General features: G+C 36.7%; 2 protein-coding genes across 4 annotated transcripts; one reads left to right on the top strand and one right to left on the bottom strand.

Annotated features, from left to right (window-relative positions):
- Window positions 1-27,626, top strand: LOC121970820. 3 transcript variants are annotated; one of them, XM_042521791.1, is made up of 8 exons: window positions 1-348; window positions 1,085-1,122; window positions 1,243-1,314; window positions 3,920-4,396; window positions 24,508-24,741; window positions 24,820-25,125; window positions 26,160-26,234; window positions 26,653-27,626. In XM_042521791.1, the coding sequence occupies exons 3-8, from the start codon at window positions 1,303-1,305 to the stop codon at window positions 27,517-27,519; spliced, it is 1,971 nt and encodes a 656-aa protein (XP_042377725.1). In that variant the 5' UTR covers window positions 1-348; window positions 1,085-1,122; window positions 1,243-1,302; the 3' UTR covers window positions 27,520-27,626. The 3 variants fall into 3 exon arrangements, with proteins under 3 accessions (XP_042377725.1, XP_042377727.1, XP_042377724.1); XM_042521793.1 differs by having other exon boundaries at window positions 1,085-1,314; XM_042521790.1 differs by lacking the exons at window positions 1,085-1,122; window positions 1,243-1,314.
- LOC121970821 lies at window positions 7,641-11,419 on the bottom strand. Its single transcript, XM_042521794.1, has 2 exons — window positions 10,859-11,419; window positions 7,641-10,705 (listed from the first exon to the last, which is right to left on the bottom strand). The coding sequence occupies exon 2, from the start codon at window positions 10,573-10,575 to the stop codon at window positions 9,322-9,324; it is 1,254 nt and encodes a 417-aa protein (XP_042377728.1). The 5' UTR covers window positions 10,576-10,705; window positions 10,859-11,419; the 3' UTR covers window positions 7,641-9,321.

Genomic DNA, 27,626 nt, shown 5'->3' with positions numbered 1-27,626 from the left:
CGTGGCTCATTTGGCAAACATTTCTTTCCGATTTGTTGGAAATAAATAAATCCACGCAGCCCAAAGTTTAGGGTTTCTTAATCCTTCTTAAGAAACCTTCTCCGAGTTGCAATCTTTCTCATCTGATACTCTCTCTCGGTTTTACTCATGCATCCATCTTTGGATCTGGCTGCAGGTAGGTGAGCTCAGCCTAGACCCTAGTTCGGGAAGGAGGAGCGTTTTGTCTTTGATATGGAGACGGAAGGCGCTGAGTGTAATGGGTCCGTGAAGCTTGGAAAATCGCCAAGTGATGATTTGATCACTCGCAAGAGGCGGAGGGAGGATGGATCCAGTGCGGATGCTACTAAGGTTAGGTTGCTTCGTCCTTTCTTACATTTCTGGAACTCATTGATCAAATAATTGTTTCCCCCACATGTCGTGATGATTTCATAATTACCGGAGCAACATGGTTGGTCATAAGATCTCGTGGATTTATTGTGTCTGTGTGCCCTTTGTCTTTATCGCTTTGCCTCAAGTATTTTTGATACACGCATTCAAGTTTTTTCTTCTTCTTCTAGAATTTGGTTGTTTTAATGCATTTTGGTATCTTCATCTGGCGTATTAGCTTCACTTGTGGACAAGTGTAATTGAGAAATGGGTTTTGTTATTCATGAAGAGATAACTTTGTTGCAAGAAGTGAGAGATTAGTCGTTGCTTGATGTATTATTTCTTTTAATTTTCCTAGGTTGACCGAATTGTTATAGTGATTAGGCACAGGTATTCAAGTTCTCTAAAATAATTAGTGTTTAAATTAATGTAAGTGCCTGATGGAACACTACTAGGTAGTGGGGGTTCAAAAACTAAAAATGGATTATACGCAAACTAAAAGTAAGGTAAGCATAAGTTTGGGTTTTTCCATAAAACATAAAGTGCATATTAGCTACTGAATGAATGCCATATATAATGGAACTCATCAAGCAAGCGCTGAAGTTTCCCTAGTTGAATCCTGTTCTAGGGCCATAGTTGCCTGGTGTTTTGCAGAATTCTATGCTTACATGCTGCTTTATTATGCTCTTTTTTTTAATGGCTATATGGTCTGTGTTAGGTACTCAAGTATGTTGCACTCCGCGTGTATGCAATTAGGTAACATTCTTTAATAGTTTATTAGGAAAGCTAGATACGTTGGTTAGTTTAAAATTAAATTGGATTGGTTATTGGTATGACTAAATGGAGAACAACTGTATGTCAAATGTCTCAAATCAGGCACTGGAGTTAGTATGTCTCTAATATGCCGATTCAGCATAGACCGATAAATCAAGGCTGATGCATGCATTTGTAAGTTATATTTGTTTTGAAGTTTGTTGTATGCTTGATATATTAGATTTATGCCAAGCCCACACTAATGTTTCATGTTTGTTTGTTGGTATCTTTTGAATTATAAAGTTTCTGATGCTGGAACAGAAGAGATATTTTAATCTTTTTATTATTCTTGTCAAGTTATGATTTTAGGGGTATTTTTGTGTTTCGCAGGGTTAGGGTTTAAGTCTATTTAAACATATGTTTGGGTTGATGTAAGACAGTTTTGGTTTAATTCTATTTTGAGCCGCTGTCTCCTTCGTGGAACAAGGTATTTTATCTATTTCTTGGTATTTTCTTTCGAATCAATAGGGATTAGATCCGGTATTCATGTGCGAATCAACGGAGTCGATAGTATTTGGTGCGTCAGAGCCGGATTGATCTTGTGATCATGCCGCCGAGAAGACAACAACGTGTTGATAATGTTGACAATGTGTGTGAACGCAATCTGGAACAACGATTTCGAGAGATGTTGGACGAATGGGTGGCGCGGATTGAAGGGGTCGTGGAATGATTTGCTGACAAGATGGCAACGATGTTCGAGAACCAAATTGGCATAAATCCGGTCCATCGTCATCACTGAGCAAACTCGGATGTGGGAACGGGATGATGTGGAGGAGGATATCAACTTAGACGACAAGATCAAAATAGTCGGTGACCCAATCCATGACGATGATGATGGAGAAGAGGATCTGGTTATTGTCACCGATGAGGACCAGCATTATTGCCTCCCTTCCATGGAAGAGCAAGATTGGAGTGAAGAGGCTATGCAGCCAGTAGGGGATTGTAGAGCTGTTTTTGGATGTTGTTTTGTTAAATATGCAACTTCCAACGAGGCAGCTGTTTTTGGATGTTGTTTTGTTAAATATGCAACTTCCGACGAGGCCGATAGAGCCATCAGGGCTTTACATAATCGGTATACTTTACCTGGAGGAACAAGACCTATTCAGGTAAGATATGCCGATGGAGACAGAAATCATCCTAGTGCTGCTGATGACAAATTATTTGTTGCATCGCTGAACGAGCACGCCACTCCAAAGGAGATTGAGGATACTTTTTCTCCATATGGACGAGTTGAAGATGTCTACATAATGAGAGATGCATTAAATCAAAATCGTGGTTGTGGCTTTGTTAAATTCTCAAATAGAGAGATGGCAGTTGCAACTTTGAATTCTCTTAATGGAACTTTTGTGATGAGGGGATGTGATCAATCTTTGGTTGTTTGATTTGCTGATGCTAAGCGGCCTAGGACTGCGGACAAGAGGAATGGACCTGCATTTGGTGGACCTGGTCTTAGTCCTCGATCTGATGCCGCATTAGTTATCAGCCAACAGCTAATCTGGATAAACCAAGAAATGGGAGTAAAACAGCTGATTCTTGGCGGTCACCAAGTCCTGATTCCTTCGGTCCAGCTTCTCAGTCTAATCCATATGGATCTGGAGATACCTTGCAAGTCAAAGGTGACCCCATTGCAACAACTTCAGATCCTGGCATTTATGGACCAGCTGCTGTTTCGAATACTGAGCCAGTCTCAAGTCTTTCAGTGCCACCATCACAGCAGGGATTCAATCCTTCAATGACAGCAGCTGCTTCATTTGGTGCCCATCAAATATCACAATTGCAAAAGCCAATGATAGACCCACAAACTTCCCATTGCCTCCTCATGGGGCGATGAATTTTTATACATATGGATCTCACTTATTAAATCAGTCAGCAACAACACCTAATAGCAGCCCTCTCACTTTTGCCGAATTGATGCTGAAGGATCTTCCTCCTAGACTACCACCTGAACTCAAGGACGAGTTCTTTTCAACTCGGGAAGAATGATGCTGGAACAGAAGAGACATTTTAATCTTTTTATTATTCTTGTCAAGTTAGGGTTTTAGGGGTATTTTTGTGTTTTGCAGGATTAGGGTTTAAGTCTATTTAAATATAGGTTTGGGTTGATGTAAGATAGTTTTGGTTTAATACTATTTTTAGCCGTTGTCTCCTTTGTGGAACGATGAGTTTTCCCTTCTTGGTATTCTTTCTTCAAATCAACAGGGATTAGAAGTATCAATTCTGATATTTGTGCGCGAATCAACGGAGTCGATAGTATCCGCTCTGTCACTTTCTAATCTAAGTATCATCTTCTCATGTAAACTATAGCATTTTTGGAAGTTATAGTTATGCTTTTATAGGTGGTATAATAATGCCTAAAACATGTTAACAAAAGTGTTAATAACCACTACAAAATTGATAATTGTCGATCCCAGTATCATTGACTCATGTCTATTATTGATCTTATATTTGTTTGACTGAGAAGATTCAGTGTTGGTATGGACTAAGGTGTTTAAACATTGGTTTGTATACTTTTATTTTTAGACAATGTTACTACTTTGAATAATTTATATGCTCATAAACTAGTAATTTCTTGGTAAAATATATTAGTTAAGAAGTTCATCTCAGTTGGGATTTCTAATTTATATTTCTAGTTGTATAATCCTGGTATAACATGTATGTTTGTGAGAAAATATATGAATGTTTTGATTTATTTTTTCATTTTCAAAATAAAGTTCAATTGATTCTGTATGCTGTTATGTAGGTTTTGGAAACACCTGGTAGAAATAGGGATATTGGGTGGAACCATTGCGTCAGAGTTGGAGAAGGGAAGTGGTCTTGCTTGAAGTGTAACTGGTGTGGCTCTTCAATTCGTTCAATAACTAAGATTAAGTATCATCTTGCTGGTGAATGGGGAATCTATAAGTGTCCAAAGGTTCCAGCTAAAGTTAGGAAGTCCATAATGAATCAACTGGCCGAGATGAGAATGCGCAATAAAAACAACAGGCTAGCACAAAACCGTAGATTTGATGAAGCACAGATGAGTAATCCTTGTAAAGATGATATAGTTTATGTGGTTTCCACAAAAGGTGACAAGGAGATTCAGGTGGAAAGTGCTGGGATATTCAATCTAAAAGCGGATAAGCAATTTGAGAACACTAAAGCGGCTACTAAATCATCGAAGAGTGCTGATCAACATTCAGGGACAGCTTCCCTGCTATCTAAGACTGACATGATTAAGGTAATGTCTTTAATATGAACCGAGTATCTTTGTTTCTTTCCTCCATTCAAGTTTGGTTACTTATGCCTTTTAGCTTTATATTTTTACATTGTTTTGCTTGGGTGGTCATTTCCACAATTTTTATCCTGTAGAAATAATTTTACCGATCTCACTTACTGGGATAAGGCTTGGTTGTTGTTGTTGTTATTGTTGATGTTGTTGTTGATGAAACTAATTTTATAGAAAACATGACTTTGCACACTTATTATGTTTTTCTGGTGATTACTTGGGTGAAATATAGCTTGCGTTGATTGGTCAGTGTAAACTTGGGTTGAGCAACTTTATCTTTGATGATTGATTTCTTCATTCTCTTGTGATTACTCTTAACAATTTTTAAACTTGGGTTGAGCAACTTAATCTCTTTGTGGATTGATTTTATCATCTTCAGAGTGATGATGTTTAATAATTTTATATGGTGATATAGTTTTCATGTGCAATATACATTCTTAGTTTCAAATTGGGGTTAGTCTGTTCTGTGGCAATCATAGAATTTTGATGATGAATACTAAAAGCCTTCTTTTGTCAATACTGGCTCTCCTTTGGCATTCCTTATGTGATATCAGATTATCACTCTACCATTGCCCTTCTTACTGTCTTTTTGAATATCAACATTGCTATCCTTTAACTGGCTGTAGACCAAATTACACATGATGGTCATGGCCAGCAATATTTGTACTTCAGAAAGGCTCATCTTCCATTTTTAGTGACATGATGATAACTAATGGCTGGTTACTTTAGATTCCTCTCCGTTTTACTCTTTATGCTGCCACTTCTCTCCACTGTTTCTTCCCGATTTCTGCATTCTTTGTTTCCTTTTCCAGACAAATTGTCTGCTCAGGATTAGTAAGAGATCCATTCAAATGATCATTTCTAATTTTTATCGAGATAATTTCTTCCTATTTTTCTTTGATGGTACTAATCTCAAGGTTGACTAATTTAGGAAACTACTAGGTATGCTTCTGAGCAAGGGCAAAATCTAAAACGTTATATAAAGTGATATAATCATGTTCCAGGGTGTCTCCTAGCTGACTGGTAACTTGCGTCCAGTTATTAAATTTAAATGATAAATAATTTTTACAATGTAAAGATACTTAGTTTGAATCATCAAAAATAGGGATAGTGGCCTATCATTGTGCTTCCCAGTTCAGGGAAAATGGTGCATATAGACAAGTCAGCTCTTAGAACTTTGCACCTTATGGCTTCTTGTTGTCATCTCTGTCAAAGAAGAGATTGACATTGCAAATGGGCAACTTCTCATTTAGGAGAGAATCATGAGACATAGGTAATTTGTTCATATACTAAAATTTTGATCTTGGCATTTCAATTGTCTCCTGGGATTTTCTTGAAGGTATTTTGTACCTTAGATATAATTAATCCTGATCTGACAATATAGGATAAACCACTGAAGCACATAACGCCCTCTATGGAAGCAGCCTTCAAATTTCATATTGATTCACTTCTCAATTTAAAGGTGATTCATCCTAGTCGAAGTCGACATCGAACAATGGCTTTTATAGTCCAATCAGGCACAATGGTTGATCCAACTACGGGGAAAGAAACTAAAGGTGAAGAGAGAATGGTTTTCAATTATAGATCCTTGTATGTATTGTCATTTAAGGATATATAATTGAAAACCATTCTCTCTTTACCTTTAGTTTCCTTCTCCGTAGTTGGATCAACCATTGTGCCTGATTGGACTATAAAAGCCATTGTTCGATGTCGACTTCGACTAGGACGAATCACCTTTAAATTGAGAAGTGAATCAATATGAAATTTGAAGCCTGCTTCCATAGAGGGCGTTATGTGCTTCAGTGGTTTATCCTGTATTGTCAGATCAGGATTAATTATATCTAAGGTACAAAATACCTTATTATTTGCCCAGAACTTGAGGGGGTTGTTGCCAATATAGCCGGATTCCTTCAGTCTTTGAAATATGGGAGAATATCGAGCTTTAAAATCAATATTAAATAGAGAGTATTGTGGAGAAATATCATAAATATTTAAATACTCATCTTCATCAAGCTCGAGCTCAGGGATTGCTTTAGCAGAAATGAAAACTTCTGGAGAGGTTTTAATGGTTGTGATTTTGTTATAAAAGGTTACCTCTGTACCTTCAATCCTGAGTCCTCCCGCCATAGATTTGATAAAATTACAACCAATTAACATCTGAATGCCATCCTTTAAATTCATCTCTAATTGATATGTAAAGGGAATTCTGAATTTGTGAATACCGATGGTCATATACCCATTTTTTAATTTCTTTGAAGACTCCTGTTGAGAGTTAATTCCGGAAAATAGAACCTTATAATTGATTTCTTCGAAGGCTTCCTCTGGCATTGCATTATACAACATGTTGTTGCTCCCGTATCCAGAATTGCTTGTACCTTTGTATTACTGATACCTGGTATTTGTAAAATAACCTCCGTATTATAGAGCCTATTAATCAAGGATTTTTTGGAGGCAGAAAATGCCAATTCCTGTGTACTTGGTCCTGGTTCAATTTCATCAGTTGAACCAAATGCTCCATCTCCTCGCTCAGTATTTTCAAGATTAGTGACTTCAATTACCGGTGGTGCCATAATCTTTTCAAAAATTAACTGAGCTATTGAACTACCATGGGCAAGAGATAAGGTTATTGTAGAAAAATTGTAAATAACCACACATACCTCTCCCCGGAAATCTGAATCAATGACACCAGCATTGATTAAATAATTAAGACGAAGGGCTGTGCCTGATCTTGGTGCAATGCGTGCATAGTACCCATCTGTAAACTCCAGGCTAATACCTGTTTTAGCCATATATTGTTGTTGAGGTAATATATGCACTTCTTCGTCTAAAAATAAGTCATAACCAGCTGATCCTTTTGTCTTTTGAACAGGTATTTTTGCTGTACTGGTTAAACATTTGACCTTTAGAAATTGATATTCTTCTTGTTGGGGTGCTTTGTTCATAATACTTCGCAAGTAAGATGTGTAATCAAGTAATTCCTGGATGACCCTTTCCTCTTTATGATATGGTGGAATGACTTCGGTCTTTTTGAGCTTTAGAGTTTTGTTCAGATAAAAAGTGTCGCATGCAGGACAGACGGTCATCCTGCAAATTAGGCAATGAATTCTCATAGAATCAGTTGTGATTAACTTACAGAGAGTACAGCAGAGGTACTTGCTGTCAGTAATAACTTGATTTTCCTCCCATTGGTGTTGGCAATTTTTCATTTTATCTCCAACGAAGACTTGACTTCTCCATCCACAATTTTCTGCTCCTAACATATAGATGGTATCCTGTATCCAAGGAGTGTCATCAAGAATAAGATTAATATAACCTATTCCAGTTTCTCCTTCAGAAAAAGAGCAAATAGCATCTGAATCTGCCTCATTTAGGTCTACTGAGAGAACATCATAATCCGATGGTAAATCTAACTGTTCTATAATTGATGCACGGGCAATATTTCCTGTTTGCTTTTTACAGTCCCGGGCAAAATGTCCTGGTTCTCCGCAAATAAAACATTTGCACTTCTTCTGCTGATCTACCTTCTTTTTCTTAAATACACGAACATGAGAATCGTGAGGTTTACCTTTATAAATCTTTGCTTTGCGGAGCCCATATTTCTTTTGCTTGTTATAATACCCAGGAATGGGTATTTTACTACAAAAAGCCAGATCCTTGACGCTTTTTTGTATAGCTGCTTTCTTACATATTTCTGCCAAATATTGATATGTAAAATGTATTCGAGGAATAACACCAACCTGATTTGCCGGGTATTTTGCTTTAAATGCTGCTTCAACTTCATTTCCAATTATTGGTGGCATTTTCCTGAATAGCTTATCAGATAATTCAGGACTTATAAACATTCTTCCAGATTTCGCAGCCAAAATTTTGTAATCATTAAGATAATTAAAAATATCTTTCATGTTATGACATGTGAGGCGTTCTATGTCAATATACGCCTGATCTTGTTCTACTGTTGAACCCTGGTATGGGTCTTCCAACAGAAATGACCTTCTAATAGCAGACAAGATATTTTGTGTTTCACCAGCTATTTGGATCAGAGCTTCATACTCTGCGGCGTAGACCATACGCCATTGTATCCACATTTTTTTTCTCATTTTCTCCCAATAGATTTTCAATAAATTGAACTTTCTGAGCATTATCTAACCAGGTTTTTTGGTTAACTAAATTGTTGGTAATTGATTCCCAACGAGAAATAACTTCAGAATACTGACCTATGTCTTCTGGGAGAATTAGTATAGCTCCGTCATTTGTTTGAGCTGAAGGGAGTGCCCATGGTTGGTGGTTAATCCCTCGGGGTCTGAATCTTCCATTTATAGCTGGAGCTTCTACTTGTATTGTTCTGTTCTCAATTTGTGCTGGTGGGTAATTTACCTGCCCCATTAATGGTTCCTGTGGGTGGTAATCCAGAGTTTCAAGCTGCTCCATAATAGAATCCGTTCCCATATGAGCTGCTTCATTGTTTTGTCCTGCATATGATAACCATTCATTAGGTTCATTACCTTCTTGTGATGTTGTTTCTTCCTGAATAGAAAGTCTTCTGACTTCATTGGTCATGGCTTGTTCCGCTTCATAGTGTTCTTCAATTCTTTCAACTTGTTCAACTATATTTTGCCAGTATTCATCAGATACTTCATCTTCATCATCCCATCGTGGTTGCTGTAAAACTGTTGTGGGGGATAAGCTTGGATATTCATTTTCTAGGTTTTCTAGACCCAGAAAATAAGCTTCTCTATCATCGTCTTCTTCTTCTTCTTGAAAATATTCTTCTCTGGGAGGTGTTGGTAAGTCTTCTAGTTCAAACTCTGGGTCATCTTCCCAGGGTGTGTCTTCTCAAATATTCGGAAACACTGCTTCAGATATTGTTACTTTGGATGTTACTGCCTCATTATTTTCATCTTCCCATCCCGTGGGTGGTGGCATTTCTGTATCAAGAAAACTATCTGGGATATCATATCTAACCATATAATCGTACTTACCGCTTGGTTCACCAAGGGTATCCCATCGTCCTTCTTTGAATTTATTTTTGTTCTTGCTTGTTGTCTTTCCTCTTCTTCATCATCAGTGTCCCAATTTGGATATTCATATGAAGGAATGTCTGATGGTAAAGATAATTCACTTATGAATACCCCAGCAAATTCTTCTTCTCCTTCATCTGTAATTCTTTCAGTATCAACACTACTAATTCTTCTGGGCTCCTGCCTTTTTGTTGCTTTATATCCCTGAAATGTTAGTGCAACAGAACCATCTAATAAGGTTGAAGTTCTTACTTCTTGAGGATTTCTTATTTGTGATTCTGTAGGAGGTTGCAAAATCCATCTCATGCCTTGTAAATCAGTTATCGATCTTGGAGACGCTGCTACTGCATGTATTCCTGTACTTGCTAGATAATCTGCTACATTCTGAACATTGTATCTGAAGCCAGCATAACTCGTATTTGTCAGTCTTCCTATTAATCCTCTGGTTATCAATAGATTAGATTCTGCAGAGTTCCATTCCTCATAGCCATGTGTTTGGATTGCCAGTTCAATATGATTATAGAAATCTTCAATACTTAACAGCATATTGGGAGCAATATATACTAGCTGCGTACCTCCCGTCAAATCTATCTCCATGGTACCAATAATGGATCTATCATCCCTCCATCGAGTATCTCGAAGGATTACTAAGGCATTTACTCCAGCATCCCTGCGGTGTAAAGCATGTATTCTGATCATTACTAACCCAAGATGAATGAGCTGCATACCTTCTTGCCTTAATCTGGAGAAACTTTCTTGATTGATTAAAGGGAGGTTTTGTTGTCCCCCTATAACCAATATTCTTGTCTCAGAGTAATGCTGATAAACTCTGTGTCTAGGTTCTGACCAATTTGTTGAGTATAAAGTCTCAGCAGGGACCAGCGAAGCCCGCTGTCTTTGAGATAACTCCAATTCTGCTTCAGGGTTTAACTGGCTTTCAAGGGTCCTTCCTCTTGAATTATTTAGCCTTCTTTGTGCTTCATAACGCAATCTTGCCATCCTTCTATAGCTTCTTATTTGATCCTCCTGTGTTGAAGTAACTGGCTCCACTTCTCCAGTAATTGTTGGTTTGTTTATTGTTTCTGAGATTACTGGCCTATTCCTTGTCGCCATTCAGTTTCAATTTATCTTTTTCCTTTTTGAAAATTTTTAGGGGATCTTGATAGACGTAGAAAGGATCTCTTTTGACTGACCTTTCTTTACTCAGGTGCAGTCCTTCCAATTGCTTAATGAGGCTTGATACCTACTCAGTATTATTGGAAGTAGACTTTTGCAATAACTGATCAAGCTTTATATTTATTCTGATAAGCAAGTCTATAATGGTATTGTTTTATCTATTGATATCTTTATTAGTTGCATCTTTAACAATAACAAAACCAGCAGCAGGTGAACTAACCTCCTCTGTGTTGCTCAATGCATCATCATAATCTTTATTTCTTGAAGAGGGAGGAAAGTTCATGAAACTTGCCTTTTTACTTCTTGAACAGTTTTCTTAATGCTTGATATCTCAAAAATCAACTCCTTCAGGTCCTCCTTTGTTACTGGTTTGTATAACAAGATTTCCCTTTGGAGCGCTAATATTCCTTCCCGAATTTTCTTTTGTTCCTGAGAGATTCTGATAATATCTTCGTGGTTTTGCTTCAGCAATTCAGTCACAGTTTTGTATTCTGCAATAGAGAGTTTTGAGTGCAATAGTAACCTATCGTAGATTACACCAATATTATTAGAAATTCCTTTCAAAGTTTCCTTTACTTCAAGATATATTCTAGTTTAGCAGTTCGCGAGTTCTGATACCAATTTTTAATTGTTTGCTCAAATCTTTCAGACATGTTAATAAATAAATTTTAAGACATTCTTTACCCCTCAAGCTTACCATAAAATCCTTTTTCAGATATTTCTCGAGCCCTGCTCCTTTAATCTTACTGAGACCTTTTATGGCTCCATATGGGGTTTAGACTTATCTCTAATTTATTTAAAAACAGCTAAAATTTTTTGAACAAATATTAAAGATTAGATCATACCTGTTGAATCTGCTTTCGCCAGAATATCCTGATATAAGTTTTAGCCAAGAAACTTCATATTGATAACAACCACGCTCTGATACCAAGTGGAAACGTAAATTTAAACAAGAGGAAAACCTGAGTCTAGATCCGTGAGGATACTTGAACCCAGGAAATTTTTATTTCTCGCACACTAACAAGCACTCTTACAACTGTAGTAAGACTCACACTTACAGTAAAGCTCACACTTACAAGTACTCTGGCTTAGTAACACTTCGAGTATCTCTCGCTTGTGTTTCTAAGCATACTAGGAACACTTACTTATAAGCTAGGAAAAGCATCTGATAAGATCGATTTCATAGTGATCGAATCTTATCTATAGTTATATTATTAAAGTTTGTCTGTCATTCAATAATGGTGTAAGGAAAGAACGGCTCCCCGGGGCTCAGTTCTTTTCTTTGCCACTAAGTAAAGCTCTAGTGAACAGGGTTTTGATTGTGTTGCCAAGAATCTCTTTTGTGCTGTCGCTTGCATCCTGAGTTTCCTCCACCGATTCACAAACTTGCTTTAATAATTAAAGCTGGCACTCAGGTAAAGTGACTTTATCAGTGACATGACGCACTATTCGTGATAATGCATCTGCTAGCTGGTTGTTGGTACTTTCAACGTGCTCAAATTCAATATTAATACCGGTTCCAGTAATGTAGTCAGTGAATGCAATTCACCTGACACGGGAGGGTTTGTTACTTGCTGACTTGTTGAAAAACTTTATAATTGCATGGCAGTCGGTTCTCAACGTAATTTCCTTTTTGTCCAAATAATGAATTTTGAACGCAGATAATGCCTCCATACAAGCATGTATTTCGGCATCTATTGTGGATTTAATCACGGAGAACTTTCCACTGGCATATGCACATACTTTCTCAGTTTTTCTGCTATCGTATTTTGCCATTTTCCACTTGCATACTCCTTCCCATCCTTCCATACTTCCATCTGTTTCAATTATCAAATATGCTTCCTGAGGAGGTAATTCCAGATCTGGTAATGTTTGGACCAAACTTTTGATTTCTTTTATAATTTTCCAATCTGCTGCCTTGAAACGTCTATCACCATGGGGTGAAGTTTTGGAATATAATGGACCAAGAATTTTACTCAAATTCGGGATATGTGATCTTGCATAATTAAGAATACCCAGAAAAGATCTTAATCCCTTCAGAGTTGTTATAACTTTTTCATCGAAATTAATAATTTTTCTTAATAATATGCTCCTGAAGTTTGACTTTTCTATTACCAATAATAACTCCCAAGAATTCTATCTCAGTTTGAGCAATCTTCATTTTTGTTGGAGAAAGTATTAGTCCTTCTTTTTGGCAAATATCCAGAAACTGATTTAAATGGTGACAATGCTGTTCCTCATTTCAGAATAAATCAGGATATCATCAATATAGACGACTAGAAATTTTTCACAATCCTTAAAGCAAGAATCCATTTTTCTCTGAAAAACGGCTGGTGCATTTTTTAAGCCAAATGGCATTACCAGCCATTCAAATAGTCCTTGTGGAACCAGGAAAGCCGTCCATGGAATTGAGTCTTCCGCCATTGCTACTTGATGAAATCCCGATTTTAAGTCAAATTTGGAAAAAATTCTTCCATTACCTATTTTCTTGAGGATTAAATTAATCCCAGGCAGAGAGTACTGATCCTTGTATGTATTGTCATTTAAGGATTTATAATTGAAAACCATTCTCTCTTTACCTTTAGTTTCCTTCCCCGTAGTTGGATCAACCATTGTGCCTGATTGGACTATAAAAGTCATTGTTCGATGTCGACTTCGACTAGGACGAATCACCTTTAAATTGAGAAGTGAATCAATATGAAATTTGAAGGCTGCTTCCATAGAGGGCGTTATGTGCTTCAGTGGTTTATCCTGTATTGTCAGATCAGGATTAATTATATCTAAGGTACAAAATACCTTATTATTTGCCCAGAACTTGAGGGGGTTGTTGCCAATATAGCCGGATTCCTTCAGTCTTTGAAATATGGGAGAATATCGAGCTTTAAAATCAATATTAAATAGAGAGTATTGTGGAGAAATATCATAAATATTTAAATACTCATCTTCATCAAGCTCGAGCTCAGGGATTGCTTTAGCAGAAATGAAAACTTCTGGAGAGGTTTTAATGGTTGTGATTTCGTTATAAAAGGTTACCTCTGTACCTTCAATCCTGAGTCCTTCCGCCATAGATTTGATAAAATTACAACCAATTAACATCTGAATGCCATCTTTTAAATTCATCTCTAATTGATATGTAAAGGGAATTCTGAATTTGTGAATACCGATGGTCATATACCCATTTTTTAATTTCTTTGAAGACTCCTGTTGAGAGTTAATTCCGGAAAATAGAACCTTATAATTGATTTCTTCGAAGGCTTCCTCTGGCATTGCATTTTTACATATACAACATGTTGTTGCTCTCGTATCCAGAATTGCTTGTACCTTTGTATTACTGATACTTGGTATTTGTAAAATAACCTCCATATTATAGAGCCTATTAATCAAGGATTTTTTGGAGGCAGAAAATGCCAATTCCTGTGTACTTGGTCCTGGTTCAATTTCATCAGTTGAACCAAATGCTCCATCTCCTCGCTCAGTATTTTCAAGATTAGTGACTTCAATTACCGGTGGTGCCATAATCTTTTCAAAAATTAACTGAGCTATTGAACTACCATGGGCAAGAGATAAGGTTATTGTAGAAAAATTGTAAATAACCACATATACCTCTTCGTGAGGATACTTGAACCCAGGAAATTTTTATTTCTGGCACACTTACAAGCACTCTTACAACTGTAGTAAGACTCACACTTAGAGTAAAGCTCACACTTACAAGTACTCTGGCTTAGTAACACTTCGAGTATCTCTCGCTTGTGTTTCTAAGCATACTAGGAACACTTACTTATAAGCTAGGAAAAGCATCTGATAAGATCGATTTCATAGTGATCGAATCTTATCTATAGTTACATTATTAAAATTTGTCTGCCATTCAATAATGGTGTAAGGAAAGAACGGCTCCCCGGGGCTCAGTTCTTTTCTTTGCCACTAAGTAAAGCTCTAGTGAACAGGGTTTTGATTGTGTTGCCAAGAATCTCTTTTGTGCTGTCGCTTGCATCCTGAGTTTCCTCCACCGATTCACAAACTTGCTTTAATAATTGAAGCTGGCACTCAGGTAAAGTGACTTTATCAGTGACATAACGCACTATTCGTGATAATGCATCTGCTAGCTGGTTGTTGGTACCTTCAACGTGCTCAAATTCAATATTAATACCGGTTCCAGTAATGTAGTCAGTGAATGCAATCCACCTGACACGGGAGGGTTTGTTACTTGCTGACTTATTGAAAAACTTTATAATTGCATGACAGTCGGTTCTCAACGTAATTTCCTTTTTGTCCAAATAATGAATTTTGAACGCAGATAATGCCTCCATACAAGCATGTATTTCGGCATCTATTATGGATTTAATCACGGAGAACTTTCCACTGGCATAAATTTTTAAATGACAATACATACAAGGATCAATACTCTCTGCCTGGGATTAATTTAATCCTCAAGAAAATAGGTAATGGAAGAATTTTTTCCAAATTTGACTTAAAATCGGGATTTTATCAAGTAGCAATGGCGGAAGACTCAATTCCATGGACGGCTTTCCTGGTTCCACAAGGACTATTTGAATGGCTGGTAATGCCATTTGGCTTAAAAAATGCACCAGCCGTTTTTCAGAGAAAAATGGATTCTTGCTTTAAGGATTGTGAAAAATTTCTAGTCGTCTATATTGATGATATCCTGATTTATTCTGAAATGAGGAACAGCATTGTCACCATTTAAATCAGTTTCTGGATATTTGCCAAAAAGAAGGACTAATACTTTCTCCAACAAAAATGAAGATTGCTCAAACTGAGATAGAATTCTTGGGAGTTATTATTGGTAATAGAAAAGTCAAACTTCAGGAGCATATTATTAAGAAAAATTATTAATTTCGATGAAAAAGTTATAACAACTCTGAAGGGATTAAGATCTTTTCTGGGTATTCTTAATTATGCAAGATCACATATCCCGAATTTGAGTAAAATTCTTGGTCCATTATATTCCAAAACTTCACCCCATGGTGATAGACGTTTCAAGGCAGCAGATTGGAAAATTATAAAAGAAATCAAAAGTTTGGTCCAAACATTACCAGATCTGGAATTACCTCCTCAGAAAGCATATTTGATAATTGAAACAGATGGAAGTATGGAAGGATGGGGAGGAGTATGCAAGTGGAAAATGGCAAAATACGATAGCAGAAAAACTGAGAAAATATGTGCATATGCCAGTGGAAAGTTCTCCGTGATTAAATCCACAATAGATGCCGAAATACATGCTTGTATGGAGGCATTATCTGCGTTCAAAATTCATTATTTGGACAAAAAGGAAATTACGTTGAGAACCGACTGCCATGCAATTATAAAGTTTTTCAACAAGTCAGCAAGTAACAAACCCTCCCGTGTCAGGTGGATTGCATTCACTGACTACATTACTGGAACCGGTATTAATATTGAATTTGAGCACGTTGAAGGTACCAACAACCAGCTAGCAGATGCATTATCACGAATAGTGCGTCATGTCACTAATAAAGTCACTTTACCTGAGTGTCAGCTTCAATTATTAAAGCAAGTTTGTGAATCGGTGGAGGAAACTCAGGATGCAAGCGACAGCACAAAAGAGATTCTTGGCAACACAATCGAAACCCTGTTCACTAGAGCTTTACTTAGTGGCAAAGAAAAGAACTGAGCCCCGGGGAGCCGTTCTTTCCTTACACCATTATTGAATGACAGACAAACTTTAATAATATAACTATAGATAAGATTCGATCACTATGAAATCGATCTTATCAGATGCTTTTCCTAGCTTATAAGTAAGTGTTCCTAGTATGCTTAGAAACACAAGCGAGAGATACTCGAAGTGTTACTAAGCCAGAGTACTTGTAAGTGTGAGCTTTACTGTAAGTGTGAGTCTTACTACAGTTGTAAGAGTGCTTGTTAGTGTGCGAGAAATAAAAATTTCCTGGGTTCAAGTATCCTCACGGATCTAGACTCAGGTTTTCCTCTTGTTTAAATTTACGTTTCCACTTGGTATCAGAGCGTGGTTGTTATCAATATGAAGTTTCTTGGCTAAAACTTATATCAGGATATTCTGGCGAAAGCAGATTCAACAGGTATGATCTAATCTTTAATATTTGTTCAAAAAAATTTTAGCTGTTTTTAAATAAATTAGAGATAAGTCTAAACCCCATATGGAGCCATAAAAGGTCTCAGTAAGATTAAAGGAGCAGGGCTCGAGAAATATCTGAAAAAGGATTTTATGGTAAGCTTGAGGGGTAAAGAATGTCTTAAAATTTATTTATTAACATGTCTGAAAGATTTGAGCAAACAATTAAAAATTGGTATCAGAACTCGCGAATTGCTAAACTAGAATATATCTTGAAGTAAAGGAACCTTTGAAAGGAATTTCTAATAATATTGGTGTAATCTACGATAGGTTACTATTGCACTCAAAAGTCTCTATTGCAGAATACAAAACTGTGACTGAATTGCTGAAGCAAAACCACGAAGATATTATCAGAATCTCTCAGGAACAAAAGAAAATTCGGGAAGGAATATTAGCGCTCCAAAGGGAAATCTTGTTATACAAACCAGTAACAAAGGAGGACCTGAAGGAGTTGATTTTTGAGATATCAAGCATTAAGAAAACTGTTCAAGAAGTAAAAAGGCAAGTTTCATGAACTTTCCTCCCTCTTCAAGAAATAAAGATTATGATGATGCATTGAGCAACACAGAGGAGGTTAGTTCACCTGCTGCTGGTTTTGTTATTGTTAAAGATGCAACTAATAAAGATATCAATAGACAAAACAATACCATTATAGACTTGCTTATCAGAATAAATATAAAGCTTGATCAGTTATTGCAAAAGTCTACTTCCAATAATACTGAGTAGGTATCAAGCCTCATTAAGCAATTGGAAGGACTGCACCTGAGTAAAGAAAGGTCAGTCAAAAGAGATCCTTTCTACGTCTATCAAGATCCCCTAAAAATTTTCAAAAAGGAAAAAGATAAATTGAAACTGAATGGCGACAAGGAATAGGCCAGTAATCTCAGAAACAATAAACAAACCAACAATTACTGGAGAAGTGGAGCCAGTTACTTCAACACAGGGGGATCAAATAAGAAGCTATAGAAGGATGGCAAGATTGCGTTATGAAGCACAAAGAAGGCTAAATAATTCAAGAGGAAGGACCCTTGAAAGCCAGTTAAACCCTGAAGCAGAATTGGAGTTATCTCAAAGACAGCGGGCTTCGCTGGTTCCTGCTGAGACTTTATACTCAACAAATTGGTCAGAACCTAGACACAGAGTTTATCAGCATTACTCTGAGACAAGAATATTGGTTATAGGGGGACAACAAAACCTCCCTTTAATCAATCAAGAAAGTTTCTCCAGATTAAGGCAAGAAGGTATGCAGCTCATTCATCTTGGGTTAGTAATGATCAGAATACATGCTTTACACCGCAGGGATGCTGGAGTAAATGCCTTAGTAATCCTTCGAGATACTCGATGGAGGGATGATAGATCCATTATTGGTACCATGGAGATAGATTTGACGGGAGGTACGCAGCTAGTATATATTGCTCCCAATATGCTGTTAAGTATTGAAGATTTCTATAATCATATTGAACTGGCAATCCAAACACATGGCTATGAGGAATGGAAATCTGCAGAATCTAATCTATTGATAACCAGAGGATTAATAGGAAGACTGACAAATACGAGTTATGCTGGCTTCAGATACAATGTTCAGAATGTAGCAGATTATCTAGCAAGTACAGGAATACATGCAGTAGCAGCGTCTCCAAGATCGATAACTGATTTACAAGGCATGAGATGGATTTTGCAACCTCCTACAGAATCACAAATAAGAAATCCTCAAGAAGTAAGAACTTCAACCTTATTAGATGGTTCTGTTGCACTAACATTTCAGGGATATAAAGCAACAAAAAGGCAGGAGCCCAGAAGAATTAGTAGTGTTGATACTGAAAGAATTACAGATGAAGGAGAAGAAGAATTTGCTGGGGTATTCATAAGTGAATTATCTTTACCATCAGACATTCCTTCATATGAATATCCAAATTGGGACACTGATGATGAAGAAGAGGAAAGACAACAAGCAAGAAGAAGGAAGAACAAAAATAAATTCAAAGAAGGACGATGGGATACCCTTGGTGAACCAAGCGGTAAGTACGATTATATGGTTAGATATGATATCCCAGATAGTTTTCTTGATACAGAAATGCCACCACCCACGGGATGGGAAGATGAAAATAATGAGGCAGTAACATCCAAAGTAACAATATCTGAAGCAGTGTTTTCGAATATTTGAGAAGACACACCCTGGGAAGATGACCCAGAGTTTGAACTAGAAGACTTACCAACACCTCCCAGAGAAGAATATTTTCAAGAAGAAGAAGAAGAAGATGATAGTGAAGCTTATTTTCTGGGTCTAGAAAACCTAGAAAATGAATATCCAAGCTTATCCCCCACAACAGTTTTACAGCAACCACGATGGGATGATGAAGATGAAGTATCTGATGAATACTGGCAAAATATAGTTGAACAAGTTGAAAGAATTGAAGAACACTATGAAGCGGAACAAGCCATGACCAATGAAGTCAGAAGACTTTCTATTCAGGAAGAAACAACATCACAAGAAGGTAATGAACCTAATGAATGGTTACCATATGCAGGACAAAACAATGAAGCAGCTCATATGGGAACGGATTCTATTATGGAGCAGCTTGAAACTCTGGATTACCCAATCCTAAGAAGCATGGTTGAACAAGCAACAAATGAGAATGTCTTAGCAAGTAGCAATGCTATATCAAGATACAACCCCCCACAGGAACCATTAATGGGGCAGGTAAATTACCCACCAGCACAAATTGAGAACAGAACAATACAAGTAGAAGCTCCAGCTATAAATGGAAGATTCAGACCCCGAGGGATTAACCACCAACCATGGGCACTCCCTTCAGCTCAAACAAATGACGGAGCTATACTAATTCTCCTAGAAGACATAGGTCAGTATTCTGAAGTTATTTCTCGTTGGGAATCAATTACCAACAATTTAGTTAACCAAAAAACCTGGTTAGATAATGCTCAGAAAGTTCAATTTATTGAAAATCTATTGGGAGAAAATGAGAAAAAAAACGTGGATACAATGGCGTATGGCCTACGCCGCAGAGTATGAAGCTCTGATCCAAATAGCTGGTGAAACACAAAATATCTTGTCTGCTATTAGAAGGTCATTTCTGTTGGAAGACCCATACCAGGGTTCAACAGTAGAACAAGATCAGGCGTATATTGACATAGAACGCCTCACATGTCATAACATGAAAGATATTTTTAATTATCTTAATGATTACAAAATTTTGGCTGCAAAATCTGGTTTATAAGTCCTGAATTATTTGATAAGTTATTCAGGAAAATGCCACCAATAATTGGAAATGAAGTTGAAGCAGCATTTAAAGCAAAATACCCGGCAAATCAGGTTGGTGTTATTCCTCGAATACATTTTACATATCAATATTTGGCAGAAATATGTAAGAAAGCAGTTATACAAAAAAGCGTCAAGGATCTGGCTTTTTGTAGTAAAATACCCATTCCTGGGTATTATAACAGGCAAAAGAAATATGGGCTCCGCAAAGCAAAGACTTATAAAGGTAAACCTCACGATTCTCATGTTCGTGTATTTAAGAAAAAGAAGGCAGATCAGCAGAAGAAGTGCAAATGTTTTGTTTGTGGAGAACCAGGACATTTTGCCCGGGACTGTAAAAAGCAAACAGGAAATATTGCCCGTGCATCAATTATAGAACAGTTAGATTTACCATCGGATTATGATGTTCTCTCAGTAGACCTAAATGAGGCAGATTCAGATGCTATTTGCTCTTTTTCTGAAGGAGAAACTGGAACAGGTTATATTAATCTTATTCTTGATGACACTCCTTGGATACAGGATACCATCTATATGTTAGGAGCAGAAAATTGTGGATGGAGAAGTCAAGTCTTCGTTGGAGATAAAATGAAAAATTACCAACACCAATGGGAGGAAAATCAAGTTATTACTGACAGCAAGTACCTCTGCTGTACTCTCTGTAAGTTAATCACAACTGATTCTATGAGAATTCATTGCCTAATTTGCAGGATGACCGTCTGTCCTGCATGCGGCCCTTTTTATCTGAACAAAACTCTAAAGCTCAAAAAGACCGAAGTCATTCCACCATATCATAAAGAGGAAAGGGTCATCCAGGAATTACTTGATTACACATCTTACTTGCGAAGTATTATGAACAAAGCACCCCAACAAGAAGAATATCAATTTCTAAAGGTCAAATGTTTAACCAGTACAGCAAAAATACCTGTTCAAAAGACAAAAGGATCAGCTGGTTATGACTTATTTTTAGACGAAGAAGTGCATATATTACCTCAACAACAATATATGGCTAAAACAGGTATTAGCCTGGAGTTTACAGATGGGTACTATGCACGCATTGCACCAAGATCAGGCACAGCCCTTCGTCTTAATTATTTAATCAATGCTGGTGTCATTGATTCAGATTTCCGGGGAGAGGTATGTGTGGTTATTTACAATTTTTCTACAATAACCTTATCTCTTGCCCATGGTAGTTCAATAGCTCAGTTAATTTTTGAAAAGATTATGGCACCACCGGTAATTGAAGTCACTAATCTTGAAAATATTGAGCGAGGAGATGGAGCATTTGGTTCAACTGATGAAATTGAACCAGGACCAAGTACACAGGAATTGACATTTTCTGCCTCCAAAAAATCCTTGATTAATAGGCTCTATAATATGGAGGTTATTTTACAAATACCAGGTATCAGTAATACAAAGGTACAAGCAATTCTGGATACGGGAGCAACAACATGTTGTATATGTAAAAATGCAATGCCAGAGAAAGCCTTCGAAGAAATCATTTATAAGGTTCTATTTTCCGGAATTAACTCTCAACAGGAGTCTTCAAAGAAATTAAAAAATGGGTATATGACCATCGGTATTTACAAATTCAGAATTCCCTTTACATATCAATTAGAGATGAATTTAAAGGATGACATGCAGATGTTAATTGGTTGTAATTTTATCAAATCTATGGCGGGAGGACTCAGGATTGAAGGTACAGAGGTAACCTTTTATAAGGAAATCACAACCATTAAAACCTCTCCAGAAGTTTTCATTTCTGCTAAAGCAATCCCTGAGCTCGAGCTTGATGAAGATGAGTATTTAAATATTTATGATATTTCTCCACAATACTCTCTATTTAATATTGATTTTAAAGCTTGATATTCTCCCATATTTCAAAGACTGAAGGAATCCGGCTATATTGGCAACAACCCCCTCAAGTTCTGGGCAAATAATAAGGTATTTTGTACCTTAGATATAATTAATCCTGATCTGACAATACAGGATAAACCACTGAAGCACATAACGCCCTCTATGGAAGCAGCCTTCAAATTTCATATTGATTCACTTCTCAATTTAAAGGTGATTCGTCCTAGTCGAAGTCGACATCGAACAATGGCTTTTATAGTCCAATCAGGCACAATGGTTGATCCAACTACGGGGAAGGAAACTAAAGGTAAAGAGAGAATGGTTTTCAATTATAAATCCTTAAATGACAATACATACAAGGATTAGTACTCTCTGCCTGGGATTAATTTAATCCTCAAGAAAATAGGTAATGGAAGTATTTTTTCCAAATTTGACTTAAAATCGGGATTTCATCAAGTAGCAATGGCGGAAGAATCAATTCCATGGACGGCTTTCCTGGTTCCACAAGGACTATTTGAATGGCTGGTAATGCCATTTGGCTTAAAAAATACACCAGCCGTTTTTCAGAGAAAAATGGATTCTTGCTTTAAGGATTGTGAAAAATTTCTAGTCGTCTATATTGATGATATCCTGATTTATTCTGAAAATGAGGAACAACATTGTCACCATTTAAATCAGTTTCTGGATATTTGCCAAAAAGAAATACTAATACTTTCTCCAACAAAAATGAAGATTGCTCAAACTGAGATAGAATTCTTGGGAGTTATTATTGGTAATAGAAAAGTCAAACTTCAGGAGCATATTATCAAGAAAATTATTAATTTCGATGAAAAGGTTATAACAACTCTGAAGGGATTAAGATCTTTTCTGGGTATTCTTAATTATGCAAGATCACATATCCCGAATTTGAGTAAAATTCTTGGTCCATTATATTCCAAAACTTCACCCCATGGTGATAGACGTTTCAAGGCAGCAGATTGGAAAATTATAAAAGAAATCAAAAGTTTGGTCCAAACATTACCAGATCTGGAATTACCTCCTCATGAAGCATATTTGATAATTGAAACAGATGGAAGTATGGAAGGATGGGGAGGAGTATGCAAGTGGAAAATGGCAAAATATGATAGCAGAAAAACTGAGAAAGTATGTGCATATGCCAATGGAAAGTTCTCCGTGATTAAATCCACAATAGATGCCGAAATACATGCTTGTATGGAGGCATTATCTGCGTTCAAAATTCATTATTTGGACAAAAAGGAAATTACGTTGAGAACCGACTGCCATGCAATTATAAAGTTTTTCAACAAGTCAGCAAGTAACAAACCCTCCCGTGTCAGGTGGATTGCATTCACTGACTACATTACTGGAACCGGTATTAATATTGAATTTGAGCACGTTGAAGGTACCAACAACCAACTAGCAGATGCATTATCACGAATAGTGCGTCATGTCACTGATAGTCACTTTACCTGAGTGTCAGCTTCAATTATTAAAGCAAGTTTGTGAATCGGTGGAGGAAACTCAGGATGCAAGCGACAGCACAAAAGAGATTCTTGGCAACACAATCAAAACCCTGTTCACTAGAGCTTTACTTAGTGGCAAAGAAAAGAACTGAGCCCCGGGGAGCCGTTCTTGTCTGTCTGTCTGTCTGTCTGTTGTTTGCTGGCCTATATTCTCAATGATTTATTTTCTATTTTTGTTAATATATATTTTTTTGTGCGGCTCGTGTTGTTCCGTTGTTGTCAGGCTGAAATCAAAATTTTGTATATTGTGGTATAATCCCTCTAAATTAAAGTGTTGGACAATTAAGAAACAAGATAAAAACTTTAATGTAACATAGATGAACAATGGTAACATGAATGAGCAATGAAATTAGAAAAGAGAAAAGATAAGTAAAAATTATTGGAGATAACTATGTATAGCTCCAATGTATGATAAACTGAGAGAGAATGTGTTAAGATATCATGAAATATATAATAAATTTTATAGTAAGATATGTTGAATAAGTTAGAGTTGAAAATGTGAGGGGTAGAAGTAGATTAAAAAATTCTAGATGCAAAAGATTTGAATATTAATCACATTATAGCCTTGCATAAAATTCAATTAAAGGAAAAGAAATCCATTTAGTCAACTCTAAACACTTGGAACCATTTTTGTTTGATATGGTGACATGGATTTTGATACTTGTGCTAATCAATTGGTACAATGTAATTGTAGAAGTTGGGGGTAGGAAAAAGGTGTTTTGCATCATAACGAGAACTACTCATGCTAAATCCTAAGCTTAAAATACCAATGTGGTATTAAACCCACTACACCAATAAACCTATTAATCTAATTATTTAAAATACCTCTAATATCACTCAGGTTAGCTTATACGAATGAAAGCATCTCATTATTTTAAGGTACTGTTTAATATTTAGTGAGGATCCATTAAAATGGAGCTATAATACTTAAATGCAATGCAAGTTTCTGTTTCTCTCTATTGCTAACTGTATATTTATTGAATATTAAAATTTATTGCTCTATATCATCAACAAAATCATTTATATGAAAATTCATGGTATGCAGATTCCCACGTGGCCTTACGTTATTAATTTGTCTTGTTCTTTTACAGCTGGAGATCATTGACCCTGCTGAGACTGTTTCATTTGCTGATTCTCATCCCGAAATACATGACAGGATATGTCGTCGTTGGAAAAGTGCAATAGAATGCCAGCTCAAGCTATCCTATGTGACCCCAGGTCAAGGTATCTGGAATACCCTCCATGCTGCATTATCCTTTGATAATTCTCAACTATCACATAAGTTGATGATGAATGATGTTATCATGGACAATGAACAGCTAAAGGTACTTAGTTGACATGTGTTTTCCTCATTCCTTGTGTAGGTAACCTAATCTCTAATCTGGATGTTTCATGGATTCCAGGACATTCAGTTAGGGGATTCAGGACTAAAGCTTCAATCTCAGAAGCTCAATTCTTTGTCAGCAAATGAACAAATAGTTTTGGAATCCACCGCTAGCTATCACGAAGATACTAACACTAGAAAGTGTGAAAAGGCTTTCCTTGAGATTTTGATTTCAGCGAAATTTGCTCTGTTGTGTGATTTTCTTTTGGGGATCTTTGATGAGAACATAACCAAATCTTTTTTAGACTTCAGCCTGATTGATTCAAAATTGAAAACTGGTGATTATGAGCAGTCAGCAGAGTTGTTTAACCAGGATGTTGAGCTGGTAATCCATTGGCACATTTTCTTTTGGTTTCTCATGTGTTGTTAAATTGCCAATTTTGGCTTTTGTCGGAGTTGTCTTGCCTTTTGTAATATCTTATATACTTATAGGACTCTGATTGAGTAAGATTGATTTTAGCAAATTTTTTGAGACATTATTTTGATTTGTTCAATATTTTGAATATTTGCATCAACATGTTGATAGCTTATTATGCTCGTCAATCATTTAGTGACTTCTGAAGGGTCACATTGTTCTTTCTTCATTTGTTACTATAGTTTCATTGGTGCATTCATCCCACAGCAAGAAAAGCAGCATTAGGTTGTCAGTTTGTTTGGTGCCAATGGATGGGTTGCTGGTGCATTATCATGTCTAACATTTGATGTTCTATGCTCTTATACTTATGGTCTTTTCATAATTTGTGCCAGCCTGTTACTCTCAACTGTCCAGCAATTGTTGGATTAATTTATATGATCTCATGATACCCATGTCAACTGCATGTCTTCCCATGGGGATATCTCATCTACCAGGGCTGTTAATTGACTAGAATATTCTTCTTAAACTTTGTGTTCCATTGTAATATGTTTTGATGAAAAGAATCCAATATGTTCATTTCAAAATCATTGCTGTACTTGTTCTAAACATCACTAAGTTAGCTTTATGGGTATCAGGTTTCCTTTTATTGTTCTGGCATTTCCTTAAACTTGCATATGCTTTATAAATGTGTTCTTACCGGTCTGAATCTACACCTCACATTTTATACTTAAGTCGTTACTTCAGATATTCATGCAATACATGCGCTATAAATCATGCATTTTTCCTAAGCCTCGTGCATTTCTAAGATGAAATTAATTTATCCTTTTTAATTTTTTTAGCCATGATCTTTCGTATGTTGATGCTTTAAAATTGGTTTTATTTGATTTTGTCCGAACAACTTGTAAATTAATATAAAGAAACTCCAATCCTTTTTTATGGAAAAAAATTCTTTAAATGTTGTGTGGATCTGCTGATATACTAACCAAACGTTTCTCATTCTTCAGATATGGAACAAAGTGCAAAAAATTGGTGAAAAGATGGCTACTTTAGCTTCAATCTTGTCCTCTTTTCATAAACAGGTCAACATCCTATCTTGTTTGTTTTTTTTTTTAATTTTCAACCTATTGGAATGTTAGATGGACATTTTTATTACTTTCTTGCATCCAAATATGCTTTTAGATTCATAATTTAGAAATGTAATTTTAGTTTGTATACATCTCTCTCTGAAGTATGCTGATAAGGAAGTTGTATTACATGTACTTACCTGCATATGCTTTTTATGTTATATTCCTTGCAATCAAATTTACTGTAACATAAAATTAGTAACCAGGTTGTGGAGAAGTTAAATGTAGCTCCTTGAGCTTAAAGCAGAGGTAGGTTTTTTTATATAACATTTGGTTAACTGGTAGAACCACTTAAGTTTTTGTAATTCGTGTTATGAAATTGTGGCCAATCAAATTCCTACTGCAGTTTTTCAGCTTCATGGTTCTTTTGCAGGAGATTGGTCAAGTAGGTGTCATACAGAAGAATTCCATTGTGCCTCATGCTACAAAACAGTGTCTTGTTGGACCAGATTGTTCCTCAAAACCGAATCATAAGGAGGCGTCTAATCCAAATTGTGCATCTATTTGTAACAAGCATGGGACTGAAGCAATACAGAAGAATTCACCAGATTGTTCCTCAAAACCGAATCATATGGAGGCATCTAATCCAAATTGTGGATCTATTTGTAATAAGTGTGGAATCAGAGAGATCCCTAATCCAAGCTGGCACTGTGCTGCCTGTTCATCGACTGATAAAAATTCTGATCCAGTCTGCACAGATAATAAGAAAAAAATTGATGAAGTTTTTGTGACAGAAGAAGACCTCAATGAGAATGGAAGCAGGACCAATTCTGGAAAGACCTTAGTCTCCAGTATAGCAGAAGGGAGGGCTGAGTTCAGCCATCTATCGGAGCAATTGAACAACATTTCTCAGCAACTGAACTTCATGAGTGCCATCCAAGCCGAACTGGTTGTTGCCAAGGCCGGGCGTGAGGCAGCAGAGATGCAAGCAGCCGAGGAGAGAGGCAAGAGCGAACTGCTGGCCTCTGAGCTGGAATGTGCCAAAGTGGAGTTGATCAACTACAAGGCTGGTGAAGAAGGGCGATGGGCGAACCAAAAAAAAACCTTCTTGAAGTCGCCTGAGTTTTTTGATTTGCTTGGTGCCCAGTCTGCCTCTGTATTTGAGTACGGTTATAGATGTGCTATGAAACAATTTAGAGAAGCTGACTATCCACCTGACGGAACCTCGACCAGCTTCCTGGATCCTCAAACAACCCTCGCCAGCATCCCCGATGTCAGCAGAGCACAAACCCTATTTTGAACTTTTGACGCCTCTGCAACTCCCTGTATCATAGCTCATCTTCCAAGACAGTAGTTTCTTACTACTTTACAGCTAAATAAAAGAGATTTAATCGCCTAATTTCAGCA

This window comes from Zingiber officinale, chromosome 4A (assembly GCF_018446385.1).
Source record: "Zingiber officinale cultivar Zhangliang chromosome 4A, Zo_v1.1, whole genome shotgun sequence".
Lineage (NCBI taxonomy): Eukaryota > Viridiplantae > Streptophyta > Magnoliopsida > Zingiberales > Zingiberaceae > Zingiber > Zingiber officinale.
The sequence above is the reverse complement of the archived record's forward strand: the minus strand, read 5'-3'. Positions and strand labels throughout refer to the sequence as shown.

What these genes read in the sequence shown, in the direction of transcription:
- LOC121970820 (XM_042521790.1), top strand. Translation starts at nt 232, where the DNA reads ATGGAGACGGAAGGCGCTGAGTGTAATGGGTCCGTGAAGCTTGGAAAA. An exon ending in CCAGTGCGGATGCTACTAAG is followed by an intron (nt 349 to 3,919) that starts GTTAGGTTGCTT and finishes GCTGTTATGTAG; the next exon opens with GTTTTGGAAACACCTGGTAG. An exon ending in TGTCCTCTTTTCATAAACAG is followed by an intron (nt 26,235 to 26,652) that starts GTCAACATCCTA and finishes GTTCTTTTGCAG; the next exon opens with GAGATTGGTCAAGTAGGTGT.
- LOC121970821 (XM_042521794.1), bottom strand. Translation starts at nt 10,575, where the DNA reads ATGGCGACAAGGAATAGGCCAGTAATCTCAGAAACAATAAACAAACCA.